Source organism: Chelonoidis abingdonii, chromosome 3 (genome assembly GCF_003597395.2).
Source record: "Chelonoidis abingdonii isolate Lonesome George chromosome 3, CheloAbing_2.0, whole genome shotgun sequence".
Lineage (NCBI taxonomy): Eukaryota > Metazoa > Chordata > Testudines > Testudinidae > Chelonoidis > Chelonoidis abingdonii.
Genome location: NC_133771.1, coordinates 173,001,950 through 173,028,798, shown reverse-complemented (window position 1 = coordinate 173,028,798; position 26,849 = coordinate 173,001,950). Strand labels below are relative to the sequence as shown.

General features: G+C 39.6%; 1 protein-coding gene across 4 annotated transcripts in view; it reads left to right on the top strand.

The window, feature by feature from the left end:
• The window catches only part of EPRS1 (glutamyl-prolyl-tRNA synthetase 1), a 59,882-nt gene that overhangs the window by 7,612 nt on the left and 25,421 nt on the right, over positions 1-26,849 (top strand). For 2 of the 4 annotated variants that reach the window (XM_032801262.2, XM_032801246.2), the window contains exons 3-17: positions 4,413-4,512; positions 8,243-8,399; positions 9,217-9,356; positions 10,012-10,106; positions 11,318-11,444; positions 13,276-13,468; positions 13,887-14,058; positions 15,237-15,470; positions 18,074-18,158; positions 18,591-18,650; positions 18,960-18,980; positions 21,065-21,175; positions 23,004-23,140; positions 24,890-25,097; positions 26,453-26,565. In XM_032801262.2, the coding sequence (XP_032657153.1) occupies positions 4,413-4,512; positions 8,243-8,399; positions 9,217-9,356; positions 10,012-10,106; positions 11,318-11,444; positions 13,276-13,468; positions 13,887-14,058; positions 15,237-15,470; positions 18,074-18,158; positions 18,591-18,650; positions 18,960-18,980; positions 21,065-21,175; positions 23,004-23,140; positions 24,890-25,097; positions 26,453-26,565 (1,953 nt within the window). The remainder of the gene's footprint in view (positions 1-4,412; positions 4,513-8,242; positions 8,400-9,216; positions 9,357-10,011; positions 10,107-11,317; positions 11,445-13,275; positions 13,469-13,886; positions 14,059-15,236; positions 15,471-18,073; positions 18,159-18,590; positions 18,651-18,959; positions 18,981-21,064; positions 21,176-23,003; positions 23,141-24,889; positions 25,098-26,452; positions 26,566-26,849) is intronic. The other 2 variants (XM_032801271.2, XM_032801254.2) reach the window with 1 other exon arrangement.

Here is a 26,849-nt window from a genome sequence, read left to right as displayed (position 1 = left end):
TCAGTTAATTCCAAAACCACCTCTAGTGACACTTCAATCTGTGACAGTTCCTCAGATTTGCCCCCTACAAAAGCCAGTTCAGGTTTGGGAATCTCCCTAACATCCTCAGCCGTGAAGACTGAAGCAAAGAATTCATTTAGTTTCTCCACAGTGACTTTATTGTTTTCAAGGGCTCTTTTTGTATCTCGATCATCAAGGGGCCCCACTGGTTGTTTAGCAGGCTTCCTGCTTCTGATGTACTTAAAAAACGTTTTGTTATTACCTTTGGAGTTTTTGGCTAGCCATTCTTCAAACTCCTCCTTGGGTTTTCTTATTACTCTCTTGAACTTAATTTGGCAGTGTTTATGTTCCTTTCTATTTGCTTCACTAGGATTTGACTTCCACTTTTTAAAGGAGGTCTTTTTACCTCTCACTGCTTCTTTTACATGGTTGTTAAACCACGATGGCTCTTTTTTAGTTCTTTTACTGTGTTTCTTAATTTGGGATATACATTGAAGCTGGGCCTCTATTTTTTCTTACTTATTTTTCTCATTTGTACATAATTACAAAATAAATATGTTCACTTGACTTTCTGCATGTATCTGTCCTTCAGAATTACTCTCCTACACACTAGTGTGCATAACAATGTTATTGGGGAGGGAATTCTGTACAGCTTCAAAAAAAGATATTTCTTCTGTCCTAAGCATTTGTATGCATGGATGTTCCCCTTAAGCAACCATAACCAGCTATTAACTAACTTTTTGATTTTTGGATAATGTATTTACCCACATAGTACATCACATATGGGAATAATAAACTTGAAATTGCCTGAATTTACTTCTGCACTCATGTAGTAATCTTCTTTATTTCTGATTTCATGTAAAAATTTAAAGTAACTTTATATTCCTCTGTCCGCACCCAGCAAGGCCCTGCATTGCAGCAGGCCTCGCTTCAGCGGTGAAGGATTGGCTAGAGTGTGAAGCAAGGTGCTCTTCCTTTTCCCCCTCTGCACTCCTGAAACAGCTCAGGACTCAAACTCTGATTTCTTCCTCCACCCACCCCCAGGAAAGATGGGGTGTTAAACAAATACATTTTTAAATTTGTACAAACAGGTTATGGTTAGGGTTGGAAGGATTCAGTTTTTATCAGTAAAGGTTGATGGTGCATGTGAACAGTGAAATGAAAAAAATATTTCCCTAAATAATCAATGTGCAGATAGGCAAAGTAAGAAAAATACTTGAGAACTTTAGTTTGATTTAAGGATATTTACTTTGTATATTTAGACGCAATGTTGACAATTTGTGTTTTAATGGATATACAGTGTTCACTTTTAGAATCTGTGTCTGTTAAATAACTTATTGCCTGACTCTCCCCCCGTAATTTTCTGCAACTGTGAAAATTTAAATCAACAAAAACAGAAAAATTGCTAAAAACCCATTCATAACTGTGAATATTTAAATTGATACAGATTTTAAGGAATCTTAAAATAAACATCAATATTTGTGAAAATTATGCTAAAATACATTCTTCCAAGCCTTCTAATGGTTGCTATTTCCGATTATTCTTGCTTGAGGAATCATTTCATCTGACAGGATTGCATTAACCTTCTTCTCTGTACATCTGTATAGAGTCATCTTTACAATTCATTTCCTGTAATGGGTCTCTCTTAAAATGGTAATTGTAGTCTGAGAAGCATCAGCTAAACTGGTTTTGGACTAATGCTCTCGGTAAATGGATTCCATTACATTGAGGAGCAGGGATTACTTTGTCTTGGCACAATTTGAGAGACATCTCAGACTTTGTTTTTCAGGAAATCATTAGTATTAGCAACTTCCTTCCTTCAAGAACAGGTTGCATTTTAAGCTTGCTTTTTCTTAAGAGGAATGTTTTGAAGTGCAGTTAAAATCTGATTATAACTAATTTTTCAACCAATAAGCTGAACAGTATCAAGTAACTTAAGATGTAAAATAGTGTTTTGATGAGTAAGGTTACCAGCTGGATTCAGTTTGAAAATAAGATATTTATTTTATTAAACTTTGATGACTTTGCATAGTGTTTTGAGAGCCCAGGTTTTTCTCTTAGGTAGCAAAATGTAGTCAGTCTAGCATGTCAATTTCTGTTTGGTGATATTCTTTGAGAGGGAGAGACTGATATTTGTTGTATTATCTCTGCACAGAATGGTTTTGCAACTTTTTGTACAAATGACCTGTAATTGTTTATAACATTGCCACAAATCCTTGCCCCCCCCTCCCCCCGCGCTTTCCCTCAAGGAATTTTGGCTTTGCTGCTGTATCAGTTCATGTCATTTTCCATAGAATTCCTTCCCATTGCTTTTGCTAATAGCATCAGCATGGACGTGGTCTTCTGTATGCTATTGATAGGCTGACACTTCCAGAGCTACCTGCCAACCAGTTGGAAAGAACAATCTAAATTCATGGTTTCTTTCTCCAAAGGAAGGGAAGTTGAAGAGGTCTGGTCCTAAAAGTATTAATTGTTTTCTAAAAAAATAACAAAAAATTCTTGTTACTTGAAAATGTTACAACCATGATCAGGACGTGTCAGGATTCTTTCCCTATATCAGTTCAGAATTCTGTTCACACTAGTCTTACTAATCAAAGTAGACTGTTACTACAGACTGTTGCAAAGCAGCAGCAAACATTTTTACTGCTTTTATTTCAGGCAGACATGCTGTTAGAGAAAGCATATTGTGCATGCATATGTACTTGTCAATCTCAGTTGAAAAGTTCTGTTTAAGAAACTGACCCTAGTATGATATAGCAACAGGATTTATTGCACATTCGTAGATGCTGTAATTTGTGCATGATCAAAAACAAATTGATCTTCCGAATCCCAGAGCCTAGAAGTTCTGGAGGGGAGAGTTACCAAACCTTGAAATCAGATATTTCATTGTCAGTTTTAATAATATAAATCTCATAAGTCTGAACAGTGGAGTAACCTGTTTTAAAGACTGGTTACCATGGCTAATAAATCAAGAAGATCTCCAGATCAGATGTCAGGATTTGAATCTTCAGTTCTGATATGTGGGGGACTGTTATAGGGATTAATCAGTCTGACCACTGTTATATTTTTCTTATAAATTATTTAAGTAGCCTGGGTCCAGTCTACAGTTCAGACAGGAAGATGTAAAATTGCAGTGCCCTTAAGCAGAAACCAAAATATCAAATCAGCAATACTTTGCATGTCTTCTACAAACCTCTCTCATAGCAGGATATATAAAGGTACTTCTCTGAGATCAATCTCTGTTTGCAAGTACATACAGAAATACAAAGAGGTCTGCGACACTTACAGTGTGCCTCTTTTCCTCCGTTGGTATTTGTCTCTGTGGGTTCAATCATATATTCTTTGGGCACTCAAACTGTCACTGACATGAGTGGGAGTTTGGAGTGTGCAAGGAATGAAGGTCAAGCTCACTAAGGCTTGGTCTACACTGCAGAGTCAGTTTGACAATAGGCTGCTTACTTATGTCAGTATCTACACTACAGCCTTGCTCCCGCCGATGTAAGTGCCATACCATGTGGACATAATGTGCTTGGGTTGATGTAGTTAGGGTGAGGCATTCTGTGCTTCTTTGCTATTTAGATTGTAATTGTGGGAAGGACTTTCTCAATCCATGTGTTCACAGGGCCTGGTGCTATGGTGCCATAATTCGGTTAGGATCTCTAGGCACTATTGTAATAGAAATAAAAAATAAATAAACCCTAGCTTATACAATTCTACTCCCAGTACGGACAGCAGGTAACAAATGTAGGAATGGCAAAATTCTGTTGGAATTTGATGTAAGCTGATGGGAAAACTGAGTAGAAACAAAAATACAGTTATAGGCAGTAAAGTCTGTTCAGCAGGAGTGAATCTTTATAAATGTAGCCATGTGCCAGAAGCAAAATGAGTAACAGACAAGCCTGGGCAGGGACCACTGCATACGTCCAGGTGCTCTTCTTTTGTCTCTCCAGCAGCCCTTTTTAAAGTCCTCTTTGCACAAGTGTCCAAGGAAGGGACTTGGGAAAGCAAAACTTGATTTAACTCCTTAGGTGCTTGAGACTAGGCAGTACCTCTGCACTCTGATTTGGGGAGGAGGGACAGCTGGGAAGAATGTTACCTAGTATTTCATTGTGAGTTGAAGTAAATTATTTTTTCTCCCCTTCTCTCCCTTCACCATCCTCCCCCCAGCCCCCCCCAGTAAAATGTTTGATCTATGTTAATAGTTTCCTTAGTGGTTTATAGTGTGACCAGCTGGGAGGGGAGGGTAACACGTGTCCCATTGATTAGCTGTCTTATTGTTCTGGTAGCTTTATGCCCACTGTTTCACCTAGAAATGTGTTGCAGTTCATGTGACTCTTTAGAACTATTTATGTATAATGACACTCAGACTGCTAGTAATAAATTACTTCATCTTGAATTTTCTGTTTTTATAGCCATGCTGTGTTCACTGATGTGAATTCCATAGTTCGCTATCTGGCTAGAGTTGCCACTTCCGCAGGGCTATATGGTTTTAATCTTCTGGAACACACTGAGGTGAGAAACAGCCATTCATACTTGATTTTTTTTCATATGGTTGCATTTTTGCTCATTTGGGGATTTACCTACATAACCCTTGAATGATGGACCTTCATATAGAAAAATGGTGCAACTACTTGGGCCGCTGAAGCTACATTTTTGTGAAACTGCCTCCGACTACACACAACCATGGATCTAAACATGGGAAAATTAGTCACAATGGCTCCTAACTGTGCTGGTCTCTGACAGGGTGTACATTTCTTTCTCTCCATCTCTTCAGTTTTGATACTATCACTTCCTCTGTGTACCATTTGTTTTTCTAACAGAGCTGTTGCTTGTGGCCTCCATCAGAACTGCTGGGTGAATTATGCACAAATAAAATATGTTCCTGTGTGGAGATTTCACAAATTCTTACCCCAACCAACTGCTACACTGTTTCTTTTTTGCCTCATGGAGCTCTCGGCTAAAAATTGCTTATGATTCCCAGTCTCCACACTATAGCCAGGCAGCCTGCATTCTGGTCTGGAACTCTGGGTGGACATTTGCCAAGTTGTCAGGATTCCTTCCCCGGGAGTCCTAAATTTTCCACAATTTCTTCAAAATTAAACCTAGAGATGAATCTAAAGTTTCCATAACCCAAAGAGATCCTTCTTAGTTCTCTTTGTTCATTTATGAACAAAATGAAGTTATTACAGTTATCAGGACTTGGTATGATGTGGAATTGAGGAGGAATTTTTCATGGCTTCAGCCCAGAAGAGCCATATGTTGAATTTTAAACTAGGTGCCTGAGATTGATAGTGGTAACAGAATCATTTTGACTGAGTGAGTTTAGGGTTATTAGGGGTTTGACCCACACCTACCCTACAATATTCTTTTAAGGCTATGGAGATCAATCTTCAACCCTGGCAATTGCCTACTTTTTCATGTAAGAGAAAAGTGCTGCTTTGTTACGTTGCTTATGAATTTTTAATCGTTTATAGCTTTTTGTGGTGAAATAAATTAACTTCCTAACCCATAGAACTTGAACTGTGAATATCTGCAAGACTTAAGTGTTCAAAAACACATTTGCAAGGTCAGTAACTTTGATACAATACATTTAATTTCCAACTATTGGTTTTTTTCAAAAATAACATTTCTCAAAGCCTAATTTTAAGACAGCTGCATTTGTGGTGGGAATATTTTAGAACGTAACTGTAAATGAGAGAGTTGAATTTCGTAGTCCTGTGACATCTGTGCCTGCCACGTCAGCTTGGCTGTTGGAAGAATTCCTACTGCAGTGTACATATGGAATGGATTTAGAAGGATTTTTAGAGATACTTTGCAACTGAGGTATCAAGTTTGTATGTTAGAGCCAGATCCTCAGCTGGTGTAAATGGGCATGGCTCCACTGAAGTCAGTGGAGTTGTCTATTCATACCACTTGAGGATCTGGCCCTTACTACTTGATTATAGATTTTAAATTTGGACATTTTTATTTCCTTCTTGGAGTAAACTTTTTGTGGGGGTAGGAGAGGAGGAGGAGGTTGGGAATACAGTGGGAAAAACTAGTTTTTGTTTGTTTGTTTGTTTTTTAAGTGAAAGATGGGGGATGGTGCATCAGGTCACTAATATACAGCCAGGAAGAATGAATGGAATCAAATGGAACAGGAATACTGTCGCTTAACATTAAGGAATAACTCTAGATTGGGGTGGGCAAACTTTTTGGCCCAAGGGCCACATCGGGGAACAGAAATTGTATGGCGGGCCATGAATGCTCACAAACTTGGGGTTGGGGGGGTGGGCTCTGGGGTGGTGCTAGGGATGAGGAGTTTGGGGTGTATGAAGGTGCTCTGGGATGGGATCCAGGGGTTCGGAGGGCAGAAGCAGGATCAGAGCTGGGGTGGGGGTGCGGGAAGGGGTGCAGGCTCCATCTGGGAGTGTGGGCTCTGGGGTGGGGCTGGGGATGAGAGATTTGGGGTGCAGGAGGATGCTCCAGGCTGGGATCGAGGAGAAGGGGGATCAGAGATGGAGGTGTGAGGAGAGGCTCAGGGGGTGCAGACTCCAAGCACCTGACCTCCTTACCTGAGGCAGCTCTTAGAAGCAGTGGCATGTCCTTTCTCCGTCTCCTATGCGGAGGCGTGGCCAGGCAGCTTTGCACACTGCCTCATCTGCAGGCACCACCCTGCAGCTTCCACTGGAGTGCATAGGAGCTGGAGAGTGGTCAAGCCGCATGGTGCAGCCCCCCAGGCAGGCTTAAAATGACTCGGCCCACGGGCTGTAGTTTGCCCACCCCAGCTCTAGATTCACGACAGTACATGAAAAATTTGAATTCTTTTTATTAATCTTTAAGTATCAGCAGTGTTTGAAGAAGATAGTGACTTTTTTTGTAATGTGCAATCTAAAAGCATAGTCAAAAGCATAAAAGCATGTTTTAGACCAAGGCAAAATCTCAGACTGCCGGACATCAGTGGCCAGATTCTATCCATTGCACTTGTCATTCTGAAGCAATTCCATAGTAGTCAATGGAGTTACCAACAACATTTAGACTGGTGTATTCCTGGGGGAATTCTGTTCCAAAAAATTTAAAAATTCTGCGCACAGTATTTTAAAATTCTGTATATTTTATTTGCCAAGGTAACACAATATAATCACACGAGTTACAATTCTTTTGATAATTTATTTCAATATACCTGTCAGCAAGTATGTCTGTAACAATACAGACAAGAAAAAAGATTCAGGAAATGTTTTTTGACAAATAGATTCCTTACTAGGTATATTAACAGAACTTTGAGTAATTCATTTAAACTACAATACAGAAATATTTCTCTCACCCCTCAGAAGCAGTACAAAGGCTTGGGGAGAAGTCAGGGGTAATGGAGGAGCTGATGGAGAGGGAAGTAATTGCTGGGAAAGAGTGTAGGAGTGAACCTGAAGGTTTATTTTGTGTATGGGAGAAGTATGGAACAGGTTTGGGGTTGTTGTTTTTTTTCGGGGGGGGTGAGGGGGGAGTTGAGGAGCCTCCCCCTGCAGACTCTGGCTGACCACTAGCCTCTCCCAGTCACTCAGCATCCCTCCAACCCTGTTCCCATGTGGCCCTACACCCCCACTCAGCCATCCATCCCCATATGGCTCTGCACTTCCCATCCCCATGTGGCCCTGCACCCCCACTCCTATTCAGCCTCTGCTCCAGTCTATTCCCCCTCACTAGCCCTTCTGAACCCTAGTCTGACATCCCCTAAGCAGCCTTCTGTGCCCTCCTCTCTGTCCCCCTCTCCCATATCCCATGCTTCCTCACCTAGTCCTACAGGTAGGGCGCTGTGAGGAACACAGCCTCTGCTCTCTCCCTTTTGGGTGTTTAACTACTACGGCTGGTGAGCCTGCTGCCTCTGTTCTGGTGCCACAGCACCCCTGCTGGGTGAAAGCTGTAACTGTAGAGCCTTTCTGGCGCATGTATTTTCTGCAAAGGAAAAAAAATCTGCAGGACATGTGAATTCTGCCCATGAACAGTGGCACAGGATTCCCCCAGGAGTATATTATGCAGTCCTGCCTTTAGTGCAGGAGACTGGACTAGATAATCTCTTGAGGTCCCTTCCAGTCCTGCACTTCTGTGATTCTATGATTTTATATTCAGAGCCATGTATTTTATATTACTGCCCACTTTCTGTGAATGATAGACTTGGATGTGGTTTTTTGACCAGCAAGAATTTCTATTACTTTAAAGGGGTTTTTGTGTTAAATATGATGTTGACCTCTTTGCTCCTTAAAATTAGATTGACCATTGGCTGGAATTCAGCGCGACAAAGTTATCTACTAGTGCCCAGTTTGGTTCAGCACTCCTTGAGCTTAATCACTGTCTGTCTCTGAGGACCTACTTGGTTGGAAACTCCCTGAGTCTGGCAGATTTGTGTGTCTGGGCTGTACTAAAAGGTATTAATTATACAGTTGTGCTCACAGGTTTGCAAATGTGATACAATGCTAAAATCTGTTCCCTTTTAGTCTCCAGTTTCTGCAATTATTTTTAATAAGGAGAATTTTGTAAGAGTAAGATCTGGTAAGCATGAGGGTTTTACGTGTCTTGATAAAAAATGATGTTTAAGAAATTTAATGAGAAATCACTACACCATAAATTTGAGTGTCTTTGGTCACTTTCTATTAAAATATCAGTTTTTCCTGGATTTTTTTTCTTCTCAGATATGAAAATATATTCTAGGCTAATATTTTGCACCTGACTCTAACCAGGGTGTAAATTATCCCTGAAATCTACAAAAATATTTAATTAGACTGTGTTGTTATTATTAGAGGGAGCAATCTAATTTTGCTCGGTTTGTGTGCTTTCATTGCGTGTAAGTTCGACATCCAGTTGGAGAATGGCTGCTGCTATGTTTTTTGACCATCTAACTTTTTTTTTAACTATTGTATTCATGGGGGTGGCATGGCCATATCACCAATAGCTTTAGTTTCTATAATTAGCTCTAATGTGGATGTAGGTGAAATACGAAGAGGTTCACATCTTTTTTCTCTGGAGACATTAGGAAAGATTGCAGAGTCTCCTAAAGTAAATGCATTGTTTTTACCCAGTTTATCTATGGTAAAGAAGTATCACTTTTTCACAGCTGGTTGAGATGTGAAAATGGTGCAGCCTATTTTTAATCCACATTGTCACTTTAAAAATGAATGTTACTAGAAGTCCAGCTATTCTAGTTATAAGGTTACAATTTTAAAACCAGAATTTGTTTCCCAACAGGCAGTAGTGCATGGCAAGAACAGTTGGAGCAAAACAAGGCTCCAGTCCATATGAAGCGCTGGTATGGCTTTCTTGAGGCACAGTGTGCCTTTCAATCAGTGGGTACCAAGTGGGCTGCAGTTGTGTCAAAGACCAAAGAGGTAAGCTTTGTTCTAATTATACAGTGAAGGTGGCTGTTCTGTTTGTGAATTATAGTAAGTTTGTATCTTCTTCCGGTAGCTCACTTTAGAAAGTATGTTAAAGGGAATTATTTATATTGTAAACCAAAGGCTTTAAAAAATATTATAAAACAGTTACCTAAGTAATTTCATCCCCAAATGTGCATGGATACTGATAGGGTGGGTCAGCTCTGGGAAAGCGACTGTGTAAAAATGGCATCTGTTACTCAGATACTTCATATTTGTATTCAGAGTTCAGTCTGCTTGCTTTAGTAACAAGTGTTTTTACAATTTTTGTTTGTACTGCAAAGCTATCTATGGTAGAATGAGATCAACAGAGTTGTTAACCAAGTTCTATTTGAAGGCAGTGGGATAACTGAGCATGAAACTTGGCTTTCGGAAATTTTCTTTCTTGTAGTGAGAAACAGAAAATCCATTTGGACTTTCTAATTCCAGATCAAGCTTGCAGATCTCACCTTCTAACTTTGAAACTGAACAAGCATAATATGAAAGTCATCTGAGCAAGGGGCCCCAGGTTGCCATTTTTCAGTCTCCTTTCAGAGAAGAAACATGCTTTAAGTGTGTGTATCGTACAGCTTGTGTAAGATATTTAATGGGGTAATCCTTAATTTTTAAGGCAACAGAAAAGAAACAAGATGTTGGGAAATTTGTGGAACTCCCAGGTGCAGAGATGGGGAAGGTCATTGTTCGGTTTCCTCCTGAAGCCAGTGGGTAAGATGACCTGTTTTAACCCACATTCCTTTCAAAAACTGTAAGACAGGAGAGGGATTGTGTTTTATCTTGGAAATAGTTACCAGATTAGTGTGTTTTTAATAACTGAATTCAAGGCTCTCTCCTGCCCTGATGGTCATGTGTTTAGTCAAGGATGAACAGTGTCTTAGAGGTGATTTCCATAACAAAAGAGAATTTTCAAAGTCAGTTCCAGATGTTTTCTAAAATGTTTTCACTAGCAAAGGTTTACTCTTACCAAAGCTGTCCTTTACTTAGAACCTCACCCCATAAATAACAGTAAAAAGAGCACTAAAAGTACCATCACCAACTCCATATAATGTTGTTTTCCAGTTACTTTCTATGTCCCATTTTCTCTTAGATGGATTTGATAAAGTGTAAAATTGCTGTTCAATGCATTTTTTCTGTAGGCTGGTTACCCAGCATCTTATGACTTGTTTCAGACTTTGCAGTACTGTTTCTCATTCTGATGATCAGATATAAATCTTGCTATTTGAGTACTACTAATATTGTATATGCATGTAACTTTACAAATGGTGTGCATGAGAGAACCATAAAAGAAGATAGTTTGGTTTTTGGAATGTATAGGGTATTCTGAGGGGAAGATTCCCACTGCCATCTGTAAACTTCTGGAAAAACGAAATAATCTGTAGAAGTACAGTTCATATACTTTTGTGGATTTGGATTTATCCAAGTTCTTGGATACCTCTGCTACCGTATGATGGAATTCACTAACCCATCTGAATTCCCCAGTGTTCTGACGATTACTCAGTGCAAGCGTTTCAGAATGTTGTGAACTCTTTAAAATGCGAATTTTAAAAAGATTAGTTTTTTATTATTCAAGTTAAAATCAAATTCAGTGTACACTAATACTAAAACAGTTTATAATGTTGCAAAGAGTAGTTTTGGTCATATCTTCAGGTGCATTATGAAGCCCTAGCTTTGAGAGAGAAAATCTGACAGATGATGGTATATACTATGTAGCTATCTATATCTATATATAATATTAAATTGCTTTAATAAATGTTCAATATTTCAGTAAATATAAAATAGCTTTTGGTGGTTGATTTGTTTTAAGTTTTAACTTATTCGCCATTTCCCCCTTAGATCCCAACGGACTATATCCTACAAAAGAAATGTAAATTAATCTGCTGCCATGTTAACCTTGTTTTCTGAAATGTCTTTATTTTTAGTTATTTACATATTGGTCATGCAAAAGCTGCTCTGCTAAATCAGCATTATCAGGTTAACTTTAAAGGAAAACTCATCATGAGGTTTGATGACACAAATCCTGAAAAAGAAAAAGAAGACTTTGAAAAGGTACAGTAAGAGAACAGTGGAAACGATTCATTGGAAAAATCAATTCAAAATTAGAACCATAGGCAGGCTTGCTACTTCAGGGGGGCTCTGTAGAACAGTAGTATTTAACTTTGCATGAAAACTCTTCCAAGCCATCCCATAGTTGCCTTAAAAACCAAAGAGCTTTTGGTCCAGTAGCCTAATTATTCGATGATTTTCCCCATTCTTTCTTGTCCCTCCTCTAGTATTTATAATCTGTATTCAATCCATGTAAATCTGTTGTCATTCGGTTTATAGACTCTGCTATGTTACTTGACCTAATCACACATGGCAATCATGGTACTATTTTAAAAGCTTTTGTAATCTTAAATACAATGGCTTCAGTGACAATAACTTTTAGTAACAAAAATCGCAAATCCACACTAGGAAATTTCCTAGGTGTCCAATACAATTGAAGCTTTTTAATAACTTATTCTTGCTGCCACCTTTTCAGTATTTTGTGGCATCCATGAGGTGAAAGAAAGAGAAGAATATGTATGATTTCCTGCCACTTCCAGTCTCAGGATTCATCATCATATAGGAGGCTTGCACTATTCTCAGTCTACTACAGGGGTGGGGAACCTATCGTCTGCAGGTCAGATCTGGCCCACTGCTTCATTTCATCCGGTCCATAGCAAGTCTTTGTGCCGTGGGCTGGAAGCCTTAAGCTTTGGCACCCTCTCCGTCCCCATACCAGGGGAAGCTGAGGTTGCCAGGCTGTTAAAAGTCCAGTTTGCTCCACGAGCTCCTGGAAGTGACTGGCATGTCCCTATGGCCCCTAGGAGCAGGGACGACCAGGGAAACTCCTCACACTGCCACTAAGGCCAGCTCCGCAGCTTCCATTGGCTGTGATTCCCAGCCAATGGGAGCTGTGAGGGCAGCACCTGTGTGCAGCATGCGCTGCGCAGAGCATCCTAGTCCCTCTTTTCTGGGAGCAGTGTGGAGCCATGGTAGGTAGGGAGCCTGCTTTAGCCCTGTTGCACTGCCAACTGGGGTGAACGCTGGCCGGCTGGAGCTCGCACCCCAACCCCCCCAGCCCAGATCAGAACCCCCTCCTGCACCCTAACTCTCTCCCAGACCCTGAACCCCCACAACCGCCTCCTGGAGCCCGTACCGAGAACCACCACCTGCACCCCTGCCCTGAGCTTGCTCCCACACTCCAAACTCTTTGGCCCCAGCGTGGAGTCCCCTCCTGCACCCCAAACCCCTTATTCCCAGCCCCAGCTGGAGCTCTCACCCTCTCCTGCACCCCAACTCCCTGCCCCAGTCCAGAGCCCCCTCCTGCACCCTAAACCTCTCATTTCTGGACCCATGCAGGAATCTAGGGGAAGCCGCCTCCATCCCTGCCCCCTTGCAGGGCTGGAGCAGTGAGTGCTGGCTCACCCTGCTGCAGGGAGAAACCCCGAGCCTCTGCACCCCATCATGGGGTTGTGTGTGGCCCAGGACTGCTTGCCTTTTTTTTTCTCCCCTTGAGTCAGTGACCCCTGATAGAAAAAGGGTTCTCTACCCCTGGTCTATTAAATGTACAGCAAGAAGAACTTGTTGCCAGTTTTTCCTCTCACTTCCTTGTCCCATCCTCCCCTGGAGGAGCTGATGTCATTCTCCTGTTTGATAGCAATCACTACCCATGTATCCCTTTGATAACTTCAGTACTATGAATTTAATGAGCCAGTTGATTTTCATGTGTGCCATTGTGTGTCAATGGTTCTTACTGCTGCCTTTGGCAAATGGAGACATTAAACTCAGAAGGAGCTTGGCATAGAGTTAGAAAGCTTCTCTGCATGTCTGAATATTACAGTATAGCTCTTTGCAGGTTATCCTGGAAGACGTTGCAATGCTGCACATCAAACCAGATCAATTTACATATACCTCAGATCACTTTGAAACTATAATGAAATATGCTGAGAAGCTTATTCAAGAAGGGAAGGCGTATGTGGATGATACTCCTGCAGAACAAATGAAAATGGAGCGTGAGCAGAGAATAGAATCTAAACACAGAAATAACTGTAAGATGCTTTATGGCTCTTCTCCTGACCCTGTTATCTTTATCAGTGGAATATAATCTTGTTTCATTCTATTGTTAATCTTCCCACGTATCTTTAGTTTTAATTGTATACTGTGAGTACTTAACAAGCCAGTAGGAACACTGAGGTCCTCGGTGCCGTGCCCTTCAAGACTAAAAGACTCAAGAAACTTGTTGTTACACACTAGTTTATTACATCTATGTATGTTCACAGTACATATGTACTGTACAATCTTACTCTCACCTACCAGTGTGTGAGGAATGCTGGACTGTTTGATATTGGATCTAAACACATGCAACAATAACTTTGATGTTTGACAATGTCAATAACAAAATATGGTGCTAGAGACTGGTCAGAAATACCTTAGGTAACTTAAAGTATTACACTTTTTGTTTGGTAGCTGTTGAGAAGAATCTACAAATGTGGGAAGAAATGAAAAAGGGAACAGAATGTGGACAAATGTGTTGTCTACGAGCAAAAATAGACATGAATAGTAACAATGGGTGTATGAGAGACCCAACCCTTTATCGTTGCAAAAACCAACCACACCCACGCACTGCAAGTAACTACAAGTATGTTCACTTTCTATTAATATTGACCTTGGTATGCTTCTTTTCTACTCTTCAGCAGGTTTCTTTTTTAACTACTGGGAGTTGCTTGCATTTTCTCAACCAGAATGTGTAGCTAATCTCCTTGTAGAAACGATAAAACTTCTTCAGAAGATATTTAAAACGTGAGCTCTTGCCAGCATTTCCTAACTGATGTTGATAACTGATGATGAGCTCTTGCCAGCATTTCATAACTGAAAATTCTATAACTGGTCCCTATTCTCATGTCTTTGTAAGCTGGGCCATTAAAAAAAAAATCTCTCCACATGTGATGAATATCATTTTTCTTAAGAAATCTTGGCAAACCACTTTGCTTGCCTGTATTACAAGCAGACAAACAATTGGATTATGTTTGTACTTAATCTCTCGATTTAAAAAACTTTGAAGGTTACACTTTAATGTGAAGTGGTGTCCGTGACCTATTTAGCTGAGTGGCAACTGCACTTTCATAGCAACTATTCTTTTCATGCACTATGAAGAGTTACTTCATGTGCATTGAACTAAGACTATTTGCAGAATGCTAGTTTATTCCTTGCTTGAAACACCTGTTTCCACCCGCTCTTCCCACTGCTATAGCTTCAACAGATGGCAAATCTTGACTTGATATGGATGTTGAACTAAAATGGTGGCTTTGGCTCTTGGGAGAAATGCATTTAAAACAGAGGCATGATCACACACTTGTAATTGACAAATCACTGCCTCTGTTGTAGTAATCTCTGATTGTTGAAGTTTAAACTATGGCCTGAACATGTATATCTTTTTTATGATACTATTGGGACTAGGTGTAGGGGAAAATGTAGGTGTTGAAAATTTTTTCTTATCTTTTTTTTTTAAAATATTGAGGGATTGAATTATTTGATAGTTTTGACTTTGCTTATAAAATGTCATTTAATATATTTTAATTTGTTTGGGTCTTTTTTATAGAAGAGCTCAGTATCAGATGTGCTGTTTTAACTAATTCTTGATGGAGTTCTGGTGACCATTTTAAGAATTTTTGAGTGATTGTAAAATACGGAGAGTATTTAGTTTTATGGATATGGTTTTCAGATGCAGTTTAGTTTTATGGATATGGTTTTCAGATGCAGTTAAACTATGTATATTCTTTTCCTGGCTTATTAATTTAAGCTCTTCTTTCTTTTTAGTGTTTATCCTACATATGACTTTGCCTGCCCCATTGTTGACAGTATTGAAGGTGTCACACATGCATTAAGAACAACAGAATACCATGACAGAGATGAGCAGTTCTACTGGATCATTGAAGCCTTGGGCATAAGGAAGCCATATATCTGGGAGTACAGTCGTCTAAACCTCAACAACACTGTGCTATCTAAAAGAAAGCTCACCTGGTTTGTCAATGAAGGGCTGGTAGATGGATGGTACGTTTGTATACATACAATTACTGCTACAGCATACATGTGTGATTGCATTTCTGCTATTCATAAAGGAAATCATAGAATGCATGCATCCACTTTTCTTTTGGTAAAAGAAATATGAACTTTTTTCACCTATCGCCTGCAGGTTCTCTTCTCTTAGTCTTGGCACTTAAATGCAAGTGTGTAGGTGTCTCATAAATGTCTGTCACAGATTTCCTCCTTTTTTTCAGTCTTCTGTGAAGCAAGCTAAATGGAGGGAAGAGGGGAAGTTTGTTGGGGTTTACAAGTGACATGCTTGTGTTTCCAGGATAAGCAATATACTAGTATTGCCTTGCTCTGCTTCAATTTCTACTGCTATAAAATCGGGACACTTTTTTTTCTACCCCCGTAAAGCACACAGGTCAAAATTTTCAAAAACAGGTACCTAAAGTTAGACTTCTTAATAGAGACTCAAACATTAAAATGCCCTGACTGAGAGAATGTTGAGCACCTTTTGACTTAGTGGGAAGCGCCGAGTCTTCCAAACTTGTTTGTTTTAGAGAAGAGACAAATAAGAGAGCAGAATATAATAAATGCATAATGAATGGTACAAAGGAGTAGATTGGAAACTTTTATTCCCCCTTTCCCACAGAAGTACAGGTGAGCATTCAGTGGACTTGCAAGGTAACAAAACTGACAGAAGAAAATACTGTCAGACAGCGGACAATTAGACCTGATCTTGTTGCCACAAGACATCTTTGAGCCCCAGAGGATAACAGGGTTGAAAAAAGGATTAAATAATTATATGGATAACAAGTATATTTAAATGAAGAGTAAATATTTAAAAAAAAAACAACACACTAGCTTTGGAAGGAAGTGCATAAACTGTAAGGAGGTAATTTTCCTCCTAATGATGAAGGGAGGAAACTTTTTTTTTCCTGGGTGTGTGGGGGGTGTCAAGTTATCCCATAATTGCCTACTGCAGGGTTATGTCTTCCGAAGCATCTGATGCTAGCCACTGTTGGAGACTGGAGATTGAACTACATAGACACTGGTTTGCTGCTCAAGTGTGGCAGTTTCTTTGTTTGTATTAACTTACAGATAAAATGTGATATAGGAGTGCAAAATATTAAGACTGTAATACCAGTTGGGTTGGTTCCATTGTTTCTGGTGCCCTTCCAAGCCTAACACTGTTCAGATCTATGTGTTTGAACTTAGGAAAGTGGGTGACAACAAAGCTGGTGCATAACAATGTACTAACACCTCTCTGAAGCTGATATCTTGTTCTCCAGAATCTGTGAAGAAACAGTTTGTTTTTGGTGTTAACTGATGCAGAGATGTTTGAGCCTGAGCAGTATCTGAGATCTGAACTGCTCCATTCATCTTGATGAGGTGTTAACTTTGGCCTGGTCTACATTGCTGGGGGCGGGAGGGAGAGGGAATCGACCTTGCAACTTCAGCTACGAGAATAGCGTAGCTGAAGTCAATGTGTCTTAGGTCGACTTACCTAGTGTCCTCACGGCGCAAGGTCAACTGCTGCCGCTACCCCGTTGACTCCACTTCCACCTCTCGCCGCGGTGGAGTACAGGAGTCAGTGGCAGAACAATCAAGGATTGATTTATCGTGTCTACACTAGATGCAATAAATCAGTCCCCAATAGATCGATCACTGCACTCTGATCCAGCAGATAGTGTAGACGTACCCTTAGATGCCTAGTTAGGATGATTTTTAAATCTAAACATTGACTGTTTCATTCCTCATGTGAAAGAAGGGGAAGTGGAGTTTTGGGATGTGGTAAGACTCACAGATCTGCACAACTTACTATGAGTTAAGTTTACTTTTGATGCCACAAGTGGGTGACATTTAGGAGAGACCACCACTTTCTCCCCCCTCCCATTAAGGAAGAGCCAAATCCAAAGAACGTAGTAGAGTCCATGGACATATTTAAGTCACCTCAAGAGGGAGCCACACTCAAGGAAGCCCAGTGGAGAGCTCAGAGTATTTTGAACATCTGCACAATATACTGTGAGCAGTGTCTCATTTTGGTAACTCACATGGGCAGAATTTATTTTATGATGGGAGTTTAGAGTACTACTAGCTTTCTCCCCCACCCCCATTTGAAACTTAAATAAGATGCAGGAAAAAAACTGGAAATTCCAAACTTTGTCATAGGAGTGGCAAAGAATGGTTTTAGAGCAAAAGGGAAGAAGGGGGCAGGATAGCACATCTTACTCCCCAGTACATAGTATTGACTTGCGATGGAGACACGTAACTGGTACCTCTTCAATTCTTGACAGACATACCAAGGATTGAATGGATGTGGAAAAGAGCTGCTGTCACTAAGAGGTGGTTTCCCGTGCCAAGTTAGTGTTCAGGAATGCTAGCACGCAGCAAGGGAAAGTCTGTTTTAGAACTGTCCATAGATAGAGCTAGCCTCTTTCACCCAAGCCTCTTTCACCCAGCACTAAATTCACACAGGCAAAATAATACAGAAGTTTATTTTCTTGAAACTGTGATTTACACAGTTATTAAAAAATCAGTACTTTATTGCCTGCTAATAAATAGAATTTAGTGCATAATAGTAGATACTGAATGATGAACCTCTCAACTTTTCCTCTTTCTGTCAGGGATGATCCAAGATTTCCCACTGTGCGTGGTGTGCTGAGAAGAGGTATGACTGTTGAAGGACTAAAACAGTTTATTGCTGCACAGGTGAGTGTTGTCTTTCTCTTCTTCCTCTTATTCTTGGAGTCTGATTGTAAACTTGGAAACAAATGCTTCAACTGAAAGCTCACCATATTTAATGCCACTCTGCCAAGATTTTTTCCTTTTGAAGACTCATTCTTGTCATGGCTTAGGTCCCAGTCCTGCTTACATTTATGCACCTGAGCAGCCCCTTGTGTAAAATTGTATGGGTCTGCAAGATTTTGAGCCTGTAGTGTGTTGAACTCCCATTGATATCAAGGGAAGTTTGGATCGAGATTGTGGCAGCAATGGGCCCTTAATGTTTATTTTCTAAGATGAAGATTAAGCTGAAAAATACACATTGTTCCATTTGGTAAACATGCTTAGGATTTGTATTGTGATTCTACAGACATTCAGAATAATAATCAAGGTTATTTGTTTGTTAATCTTGCCTTCCAGGGCTCCTCCCGATCTGTTGTCAACATGGAATGGGATAAAATTTGGTCATTTAACAAAAAGGTACAACATGCTTGTATTAGTTTGGTGCCATTTCTTCTTGATATCCTCTTCCCTGGGTTATGTAGTGAATCCACTGTTCACTGGAGTGCTCATCACTCATCATAAAGAATAGCAATTTTTAAAATATATTGCATCATCTAGCACATTTTCAGGAAAATGGAATGTCTCCTCTTTCTAACATGAGCTAGCACTAATCATATTGACTTGCCAAACCAATATTGAGTTGTTTTACTTTACTATGCAGAAAGGTAATGATACTTTTTGTGAATCTGATCTGAAAACTCTGCATTTCATTTTTCTGCTTTCAAGCTGCGAGCTATCTGTAAGAAGGTATTACTTAATGCTTCTTTTACCTTAGCACATGCAGCTTCATAGCACAATCACACTTGCTTAGGTAATAAGAGCTGCACAAATCCATTTAAAATGCATTATTCCTGTTTTTAAAATGCTGCCCAGTTCTGTTTTGACTTATTTGTCAAAGTAGATGGAAACTCTATTCCAGTCAATTCATGTTATCCAGTTTTCCTTTCTGACGTGAAAATACTGAGGGCTTTTGTGTATTTCCTATGCCTGAATGAATATATTCATATATTAGATAGCCCTTGTGAAGTTCCTTAGCTGAGTGTCAAATAAGGAATACTGCATCTTAATATGGTTAGTTGCTTCTTGGCAGTGAATGCTTGGACACTATAATAAGGCGAATCATTAGAATGCTGGCTGTATAACTTGTGTGAATGCCTGTAACTCTTGCACTGAGATTCCTGCTTGTTTTTGCTGAGGCCTTACTTCAGATCTGTTCATTTAAGTAGTAGTTGCTTGTCTGGCATGTGTCTTGTATCCCTTCCTACCTTTTGTATTTGGTCCATTTGGTGTTATATAAAGGATTATCAATTGGTTCTTTCTGTTGCTGCATAAATACTAATTACTTTTTTTGAGTAGCAGATTTAAAAAATATGGGGGAGTTGATAATATATTTTAAACTGTTTTTAATTAAATGTCTTGAAACTCCTGCTCCTTGGGTAGCACCGTATTTATCAGCCAAATTCAGTCGTCGTCTACCTGTGCAGTTGCATTGGAGTCAATAATGTAAACGAGGGCAGAAATCCTTCCTATACATTTCCCAGTCTGATATAAAAGATCTCTGCAGGCAGAGAGCTCTTATTATGCTGTTACATTGTAAAGACAGTCACTTGGGGAAGTATTGTTCTGAATTATTAAAACAAAGGACATGGTTATAACAATGAAGACAAATTATAACCTTAATGTAAAATTATATATATTAGTTATTAAATCATACAGGAGCATATAAGTCCTCTAGATGCTGAGGTACCTTAATAAGCCATTTCCTGTTACATCTGTCTGAAACATCTTAAGGACTTGGCTTCCACGTATACTGACTATCTGATAAATGTATGACTTCTGAATCCAAAGCACACTCATACTTGCTAATGCCAAGCAATTTGAGTATAAAATAGATTGACAAACTGTTGACTTATAAAATTGCTGTTTAGTTGTGCATTCCTGTTGCAGGAAAGGATAAACATAAAAACATTTCCTTGCACTCATTCAGTTTGGCACTCATCTCACCTGCCAGTTAATCTACCACTGTTTTCTGCTAGCCCTCCACTGCCCTTCGTGTGTGCTGTTCTGTTCTAAGCACCTCCAAATGGTTTATGAAAGTAATTTGTAAGAGATTCAAGAGGCCCTGTGAAAGGTGGTGCTGGGGAGTGAAAACAGACTTTATAAAAAAAAATATACAGAGAGGCTGCGGTGGTAATTAGTTTGGCAAGAAGACACTATGGTGGGGAACTCATGAGTTTAATACTATGGTATTGCCTTATTATAGTGATCTAATGCTGCTGTATTAAAATGGTGTTTCTTAATATTATAGACCCAACTGGTACTCCTTACACAGGTAAAACTATCTCTGAGTCTGTGAGAAATGAACATAGGATCAGGGTCTGTGGTAGCAAAAATATGGCATCCAATATGTTGTTGTTTTAAAATGGATTTATCTAGAAAGAAAATGGTCCAGCAGGCAGATTTAGTACAGTTTTATATACAGGGTATAACTACACCAATATAGCTCTACTTGTTTTACTTGTTCACTTGTAGTATGATAATATCAGATTTGCAGCTTCTGTTTGCTATCAACAACTTTGGCTCTTTAAATATAGACCTTTTTGTGGAAGGTCTAGAAAAATTGCTCAAGGATTGCTCATTTTTGACTATATATTTTCTTGTTTGTCTTGCTATTGTAACTTACAATAAATGTAGCATTAAAAGGCAAACAAGTGCAGTAACACAAAGAATACCACTTAATAGTCCTATATTTTCACTTTACTTTGTTTCATGTGATCTTTTGCTCTGACACTGCCCAATAGTCATGATTATCTTCTTTCTACTTCCTGCAGGTCATAGACCCAGTGGCACCACGGTATACTGCATTACTGAAGGATGAAGTGGTCACTGTGAACATTCCTGAAGCCCTAGAGGAGATGAAAGAAGTGGCCAAACATCCAAAGGTTGTGCATGAAATTGTAGTCTTTTAATAACTACTGTGTAGTACTGATCATGAAGACTGATGCTAGCTAGAGGTTAGAGCAATCAACTGGGACCTGGGAGGGAGTGTCTGGTGTTACAATTTAGTACAAAAAGTATGAGCTCAAGCTAGGGATTTTTGACATCTCTGTGCTTTTCATACATTATAAGGCTAGAGGGGACCATTGTGATCTATTCTGACCTCCTGTATAATGTTTCTCTGAATTAACTTTTTAGATCATATCTTCTAGAAAGAAAATGTAATTTAGTCTTAATTTAAAAATTGCGAATGACATGTCCACCAGGAGATGATCTAGACCATCCCTCGGCCCGCGCCGCTTCCCACAGCCCCTGGGACGGCGAACCATGGCCACTGGGGAGCCGTGATCGGCTGAACCTGCAGACACGGCAGGTAAACAAACTGGTCTGACCCACCCCGCCAGGGTGCTTACCCTGCCAGGTCGTGTGCCAAACATTGCTGATCCCTGATCTAGACCGGGCTGGGCAAACTACGGCCCGCGGGCTGGATCTGGCCTGCAAGATTGCCACCCCTGTGGCGCCGTGGACCCCACACCACTGCTGGAAGTGGCCAGCACCATGTCCCTGTGGCCCCTGGGGGAGGCGGGGGCAGAGGCTCCGTGCACTGCCCTGGCTTCCAGGCACCACCTCCCACAGCTCCCATTGGCCAGAAACGGGGAACTGCGGCCAATGGGAGCTTCAGGGGAGGTACCTGTAGGGGAGGGTAGTGCCTAGAGTCCTCTGTTCCCCTTTCTCCAGGGGCCACAGGGACGTGGTGCTGTCTGCTTCCGGGAGCAGCATGACATGGGGCCAGGGCAGGCAGGAAGCCTGTCTTAGCCCCACTGTGCACAGCTGCCACCCTGGATGTGCACCAGGTAAGTGGCAATGGGCCGGAGCCCACACCCCAAACCCCTCCTGCACCCCACACCTCAACCCCCTGCTCTGAGCCCCTCCCACACGCCGCACCTCCTTCTGTGTCCCTGCCCTGAGCCCCCTCGCACACCCCGCACTCCCTGCACCCCAATCCCCCACCCTGAGCTCCTTCCCACGCCCCAATCCCCTGCCCCAGCCCTACATTCATGGCCCTGCAGGCAATTTCCCCACCCAGGTGTGGCCCTCAGGCCACAAAGTTTGCCCACCCCTGATCTAGACTCCTAAACCCATTTCACTTGTGACCACAGATGGAGCCAGATCTCAGGAGAAGAGAAATTGTTCACTACCACATTTCATCTGCTTATCTGCGTCCTTGCAGACTACATGCCTTGAGAAAGGAACAAATAAAACTTTTGTTGGCAGTATTGCAAAACCCAAACTCTAAAAAATCATGACAGGCCTCAAAATATAAAGAGTGGCTTACAAATCGAGTGACCTTTCATTTATTTTTTTAAGACTATGTTGCATTTGAGTTATGTTGTTTGACTTCGATGCTTCCAGGATGCATTAGGGTTACATTTTCAAGCTTTTCTTTGCAACCCCAAAGATTAGAAACACATTTTATTAACAAAAGCCAAGATTCTCCTGCAATCACATGACTCTGGGAACTGGGGTTTTAAGAAAAGCATGAAATATCATGACTTGTGTACAAGTGGCAACACTGCTCAGACCCATCCCTCCTTTTGCCCTGTGGAGATAACTTTCTCTCTTTTAGTTATGAGGATTCTCTTTAAGTATATGATAAGTATTATAATTCTTTTCTGTATACACTCATATAGAACAGTGTGTCAGGACTCAGCTCTGTTAGCTATGCCAGTCAACTTGTATGATAACCAACTTTTAATTTTTCTTAATACACAGAATGCTGATGTTGGCTTGAAGCCTGTGTGGTACAGTTCCAAAGTGCTGATTGACGGTGCAGATGCAGAGACTTTGACTGAGGGAGAGACTGTTACATTCATAAATTGGGGCAACATTATCATCACTAAAATACACAGGTAACAAGTGTAAGGTAGTTCCAAGATAGAGGTTTCTGCACCTCGGTTTTTCATTGACAAGAATAGCCTTCTTGCATCTTGAAATATTAAGATAGCACGGATAATCATTTTTAAATGAATCACAAAGCTGCCTGTTTATTAAAGGGTACATCTTACTGTAGTTCTGGGTCTGAAATCACCAGTGAGGCCAGATATTGCATAAAAATTCTTTTTCAATTCACTGAAGCACTTCTGTAGATGTTACTGTCTCTTAGTTCTTACAGTATGAATTAAAAAAAAACAAAACAAAAAAACACGCGCATGTCACCTTATAACAGTCTGCATATCTGCTCTGTGATTAATACTTGGTATAAGAGCTCTCATCCTAAAAGTGAACGTATGCTCTTGCAGATTGAAAAACTAAATCTGTTTGGCTATATTAAATTATAAGGTTGGGAAAAAAAAGTGAAATTAAAATGTGATGTAACTAACTTCAAAATCATTGTGCTGAAAACTTAGAAAGACAGAAGGTTTATGGAAACATGTAAGGTTTTTTTCTATGCCTTGTACAACATTTGCTATTTATTTTTAATAAATTAAAACAATGGAAATACTTCAGAAGTTCCTGCTATGTGGTGATTTTTCCAAAGCTTTGAATACTTCTACATATAACCGCTTGATCTGTAGTATAGAGAGGTATTAAAAAGCATCTCAAGGTTTTACTTGATGGCAACAATATACCAATCACAGATGTAAATCTAAAGTACATCTATCCTAGTCTAGAGGAAGACTTCATCTGCTTATCCCCTTTGCTATCTCTTCATAGCAAAGTACTGATTCAGAAGTTACCACAATAATTAATTTGCTACGTTTTTGACATAAATCCTAATCTGATCCAAAATATTTTACTTGGAATAAAAGTGAATTGGGGTGTGGGGAACAGATTAGCCCAGGGGTCGGTAATCTTTCAGAAGTGGTGTGCCGAGTCTTCATTTATTCACTCTAATTTAAGGTTTTGTGTGCTAGTAATACATTTTAATGTTTTTAGAAGGTCTCTTTCTATAAGTCTATAATATATAACTAAACTAGTGTTGTATGTAAAGTAAATAAGGTTTTTTAAATGTTTAAGAAGCTTCTTTTAAAATTAAATTAAAATGCAGAGCCCCCTGGACCGGTGACCAGGACAGGGGCAGTATGAGTGCCACTGAAAATCAGTTTGCATGCTGCCTTTGACACAGGTGCCATAGGTTGCCTACCCCTGGATTAGCCTTTTGAATATGGCCTGTAGTGATAAGAGAATGCTCTTTTCTAAGTCATTAATGTGCTTCTCAGTTTTTTAATCAAGAGAGCCTTTCAGACTCATGTGAATAGTGCCGACTGATAGCTAACAATGAAATTCTCTACCTTTTCCTCTGAAACTAAATGGCATTTTAAAAATAAATTGAAATGCACAGTGACTTTAAATTAATTAGTCACATACTTGATCACTAGTATGGTTTTTTTAAAAACAAAAATATCTTGTACAAGAATCTGTACTAGATCTTTTTTGTATCTGTCCCTGGAGAGTTCTGATGGCTAGTGAGTTACAGAACTCTGTCCTAGAAAATATCTCTTCTAGTTCATGCACAATACATTCTAAGGCTATTTTTGTCATGAACCTTTTTGATCAACAATTTCCGTATTTTTGATATTATCTTAAGATAAATTCAAATATATAACAATTGTTGTGTAAAAATGTTGTTTCATCACATTTTTCTGTTTCTTCTGTAGAAACTCAAGCAGGAAAATTGTGTCCATTGATGCCAAGCTGAACATGGAGAACAAGGACTACAAAAAAACAACTAAGATCACTTGGCTTGCAGAGACCCCACATGCACCTCTCATTCCAGCTGTCTGTGTTAACTATGACCATCTGATCACCAAACCTGTCCTAGGTAAAGATGAAGATTTCAAGCAATATGTCAACCGAAATAGTAAGGTAACTCGTATTCCCCTCTTCATTTACACAGCTTTTGCTTACTTTTTCTCCTTAAACCATCAGCACTGGTTTTGGTTTTTTTTTAAAGGTCCCTTTTCTCAAGTGTTCAAGTTGCATTTCAAAGCAGTTTGAGTAGTTCTAACTTAAGCTAGCTTCCATCAATCTATATTATAAATGTAGATATACTCTTCAGGTCTACAAAAATGTTTGTGGGGTCAGATCTTCAATGAAGATTTATGTTATCAGAGGATCTGGCTCTTAGTTGGCATTTTGATATTAGTGAAGAGTCTTTACATGTAGCACTGTTTTGAAATAAATAAGCTTTTTATGTTGCACAACAAATTGGAAGTTAACGGAAGCTGCAACATCATAGCAGATCAGTGTGTTTAGCAGAGTTTCATTGTCTAGTACAGTGGTTTTCAACTTTTTTTTTTGTCATTTGCTGACCTCAAAAAAAATTTGGCTGGAGGAACATACCCTTTGGAAATCTTAGACATAGTCTGTGGACCCCCAGGGGCCCATAGACCACAGGTTGAAAACTACTTGTCTAGCAAATAGAATAAAACATTACAGTTGAAATAGTATAGTTTTTAGGAAGACTTTGCTTCATTGGCTCTTTTGATAAAACTTGTAACATTTTCTTTTTGTCACAGAAAGGGTTTATAGTTGTTACAGTCACTGGGTTTTGTATCTCGCTATCTCTGTGCAAGACACTTTAAACTATGTGGCACTGTTCTGTGGAGTTTCTTCCAGTTGTCACTTTTTCTTCCAACTACATGTCCTCAGATGATACTATGGGATCTAAACTGAGGCTCTTCAGTAAGGGAAGGAATGTATAGACACTCTGAGTTGGGTCTGTTGATGACAGTAGCAGAAAAGTAATGTGTGAAGGAATGTTTTGAGATAGTATTTTGTTCACATTCTTATTGCATAGTTAACTGAATTTTTTTTTGTTTTCATGCTTCGGGAGAGGGGGAGAATCTTTAAATATATTCCAGTAATTGTTCCTATTTGTTTTTCTACCTCAAGAAGATAGTTTGTTTGTTTTTAAGTCATAAGAACTAAATACTGTATTAACTTTTCTCAGTATAACTTACACTGACTTCCCACCATATGTATGACTCCTTAACCCTCTGGCACTGATGGTTTGGAAGCTCTCTTTCACCCTAGCATATTCTCAGGCTAGCACATCTCCTTGAGAGCATCTTATCCATTCGCATTGGGATTAATTGACACTTCAGCAGTTGTGAATTTGGAACATTTCTGGAATCCTTCAATGCTGCTACAATAATTTTTAGCATTATTTTAAACAATGCTCATAAGAAATGGTCTTAATTTGCTTTTAACTGTTACAGCAAGAAGATCTGATGATAGGTGATCCTTGCCTTATGGAGCTGAAAAAAGGAGACATTATACAACTTCAGAGAAGAGGATTTTTTATTTGTGATCAACCGTATGAACCAGTTAGGTAAGCAGCTTTGTAAATAAATTCCATATATAGTCTGAGAATTGCCATTATAGATCTGTAACATCTGTTTTTTAATGCATTTTTGTTTTTAATACATTCATGCACAAACACTGAAGTCTCAAGGAAGAAATTTATTTTTTTCTTGACCAGCAAAAATTAAAAACATTCTAATATACACACCAATTTCTATATCTTGCATTGTGCTAGGTATAACGTTTGCAATTAAACGAGTTGCACAACTATGGCACTATATACAAATGTTAAATATAGTTTAAAATAAAAAT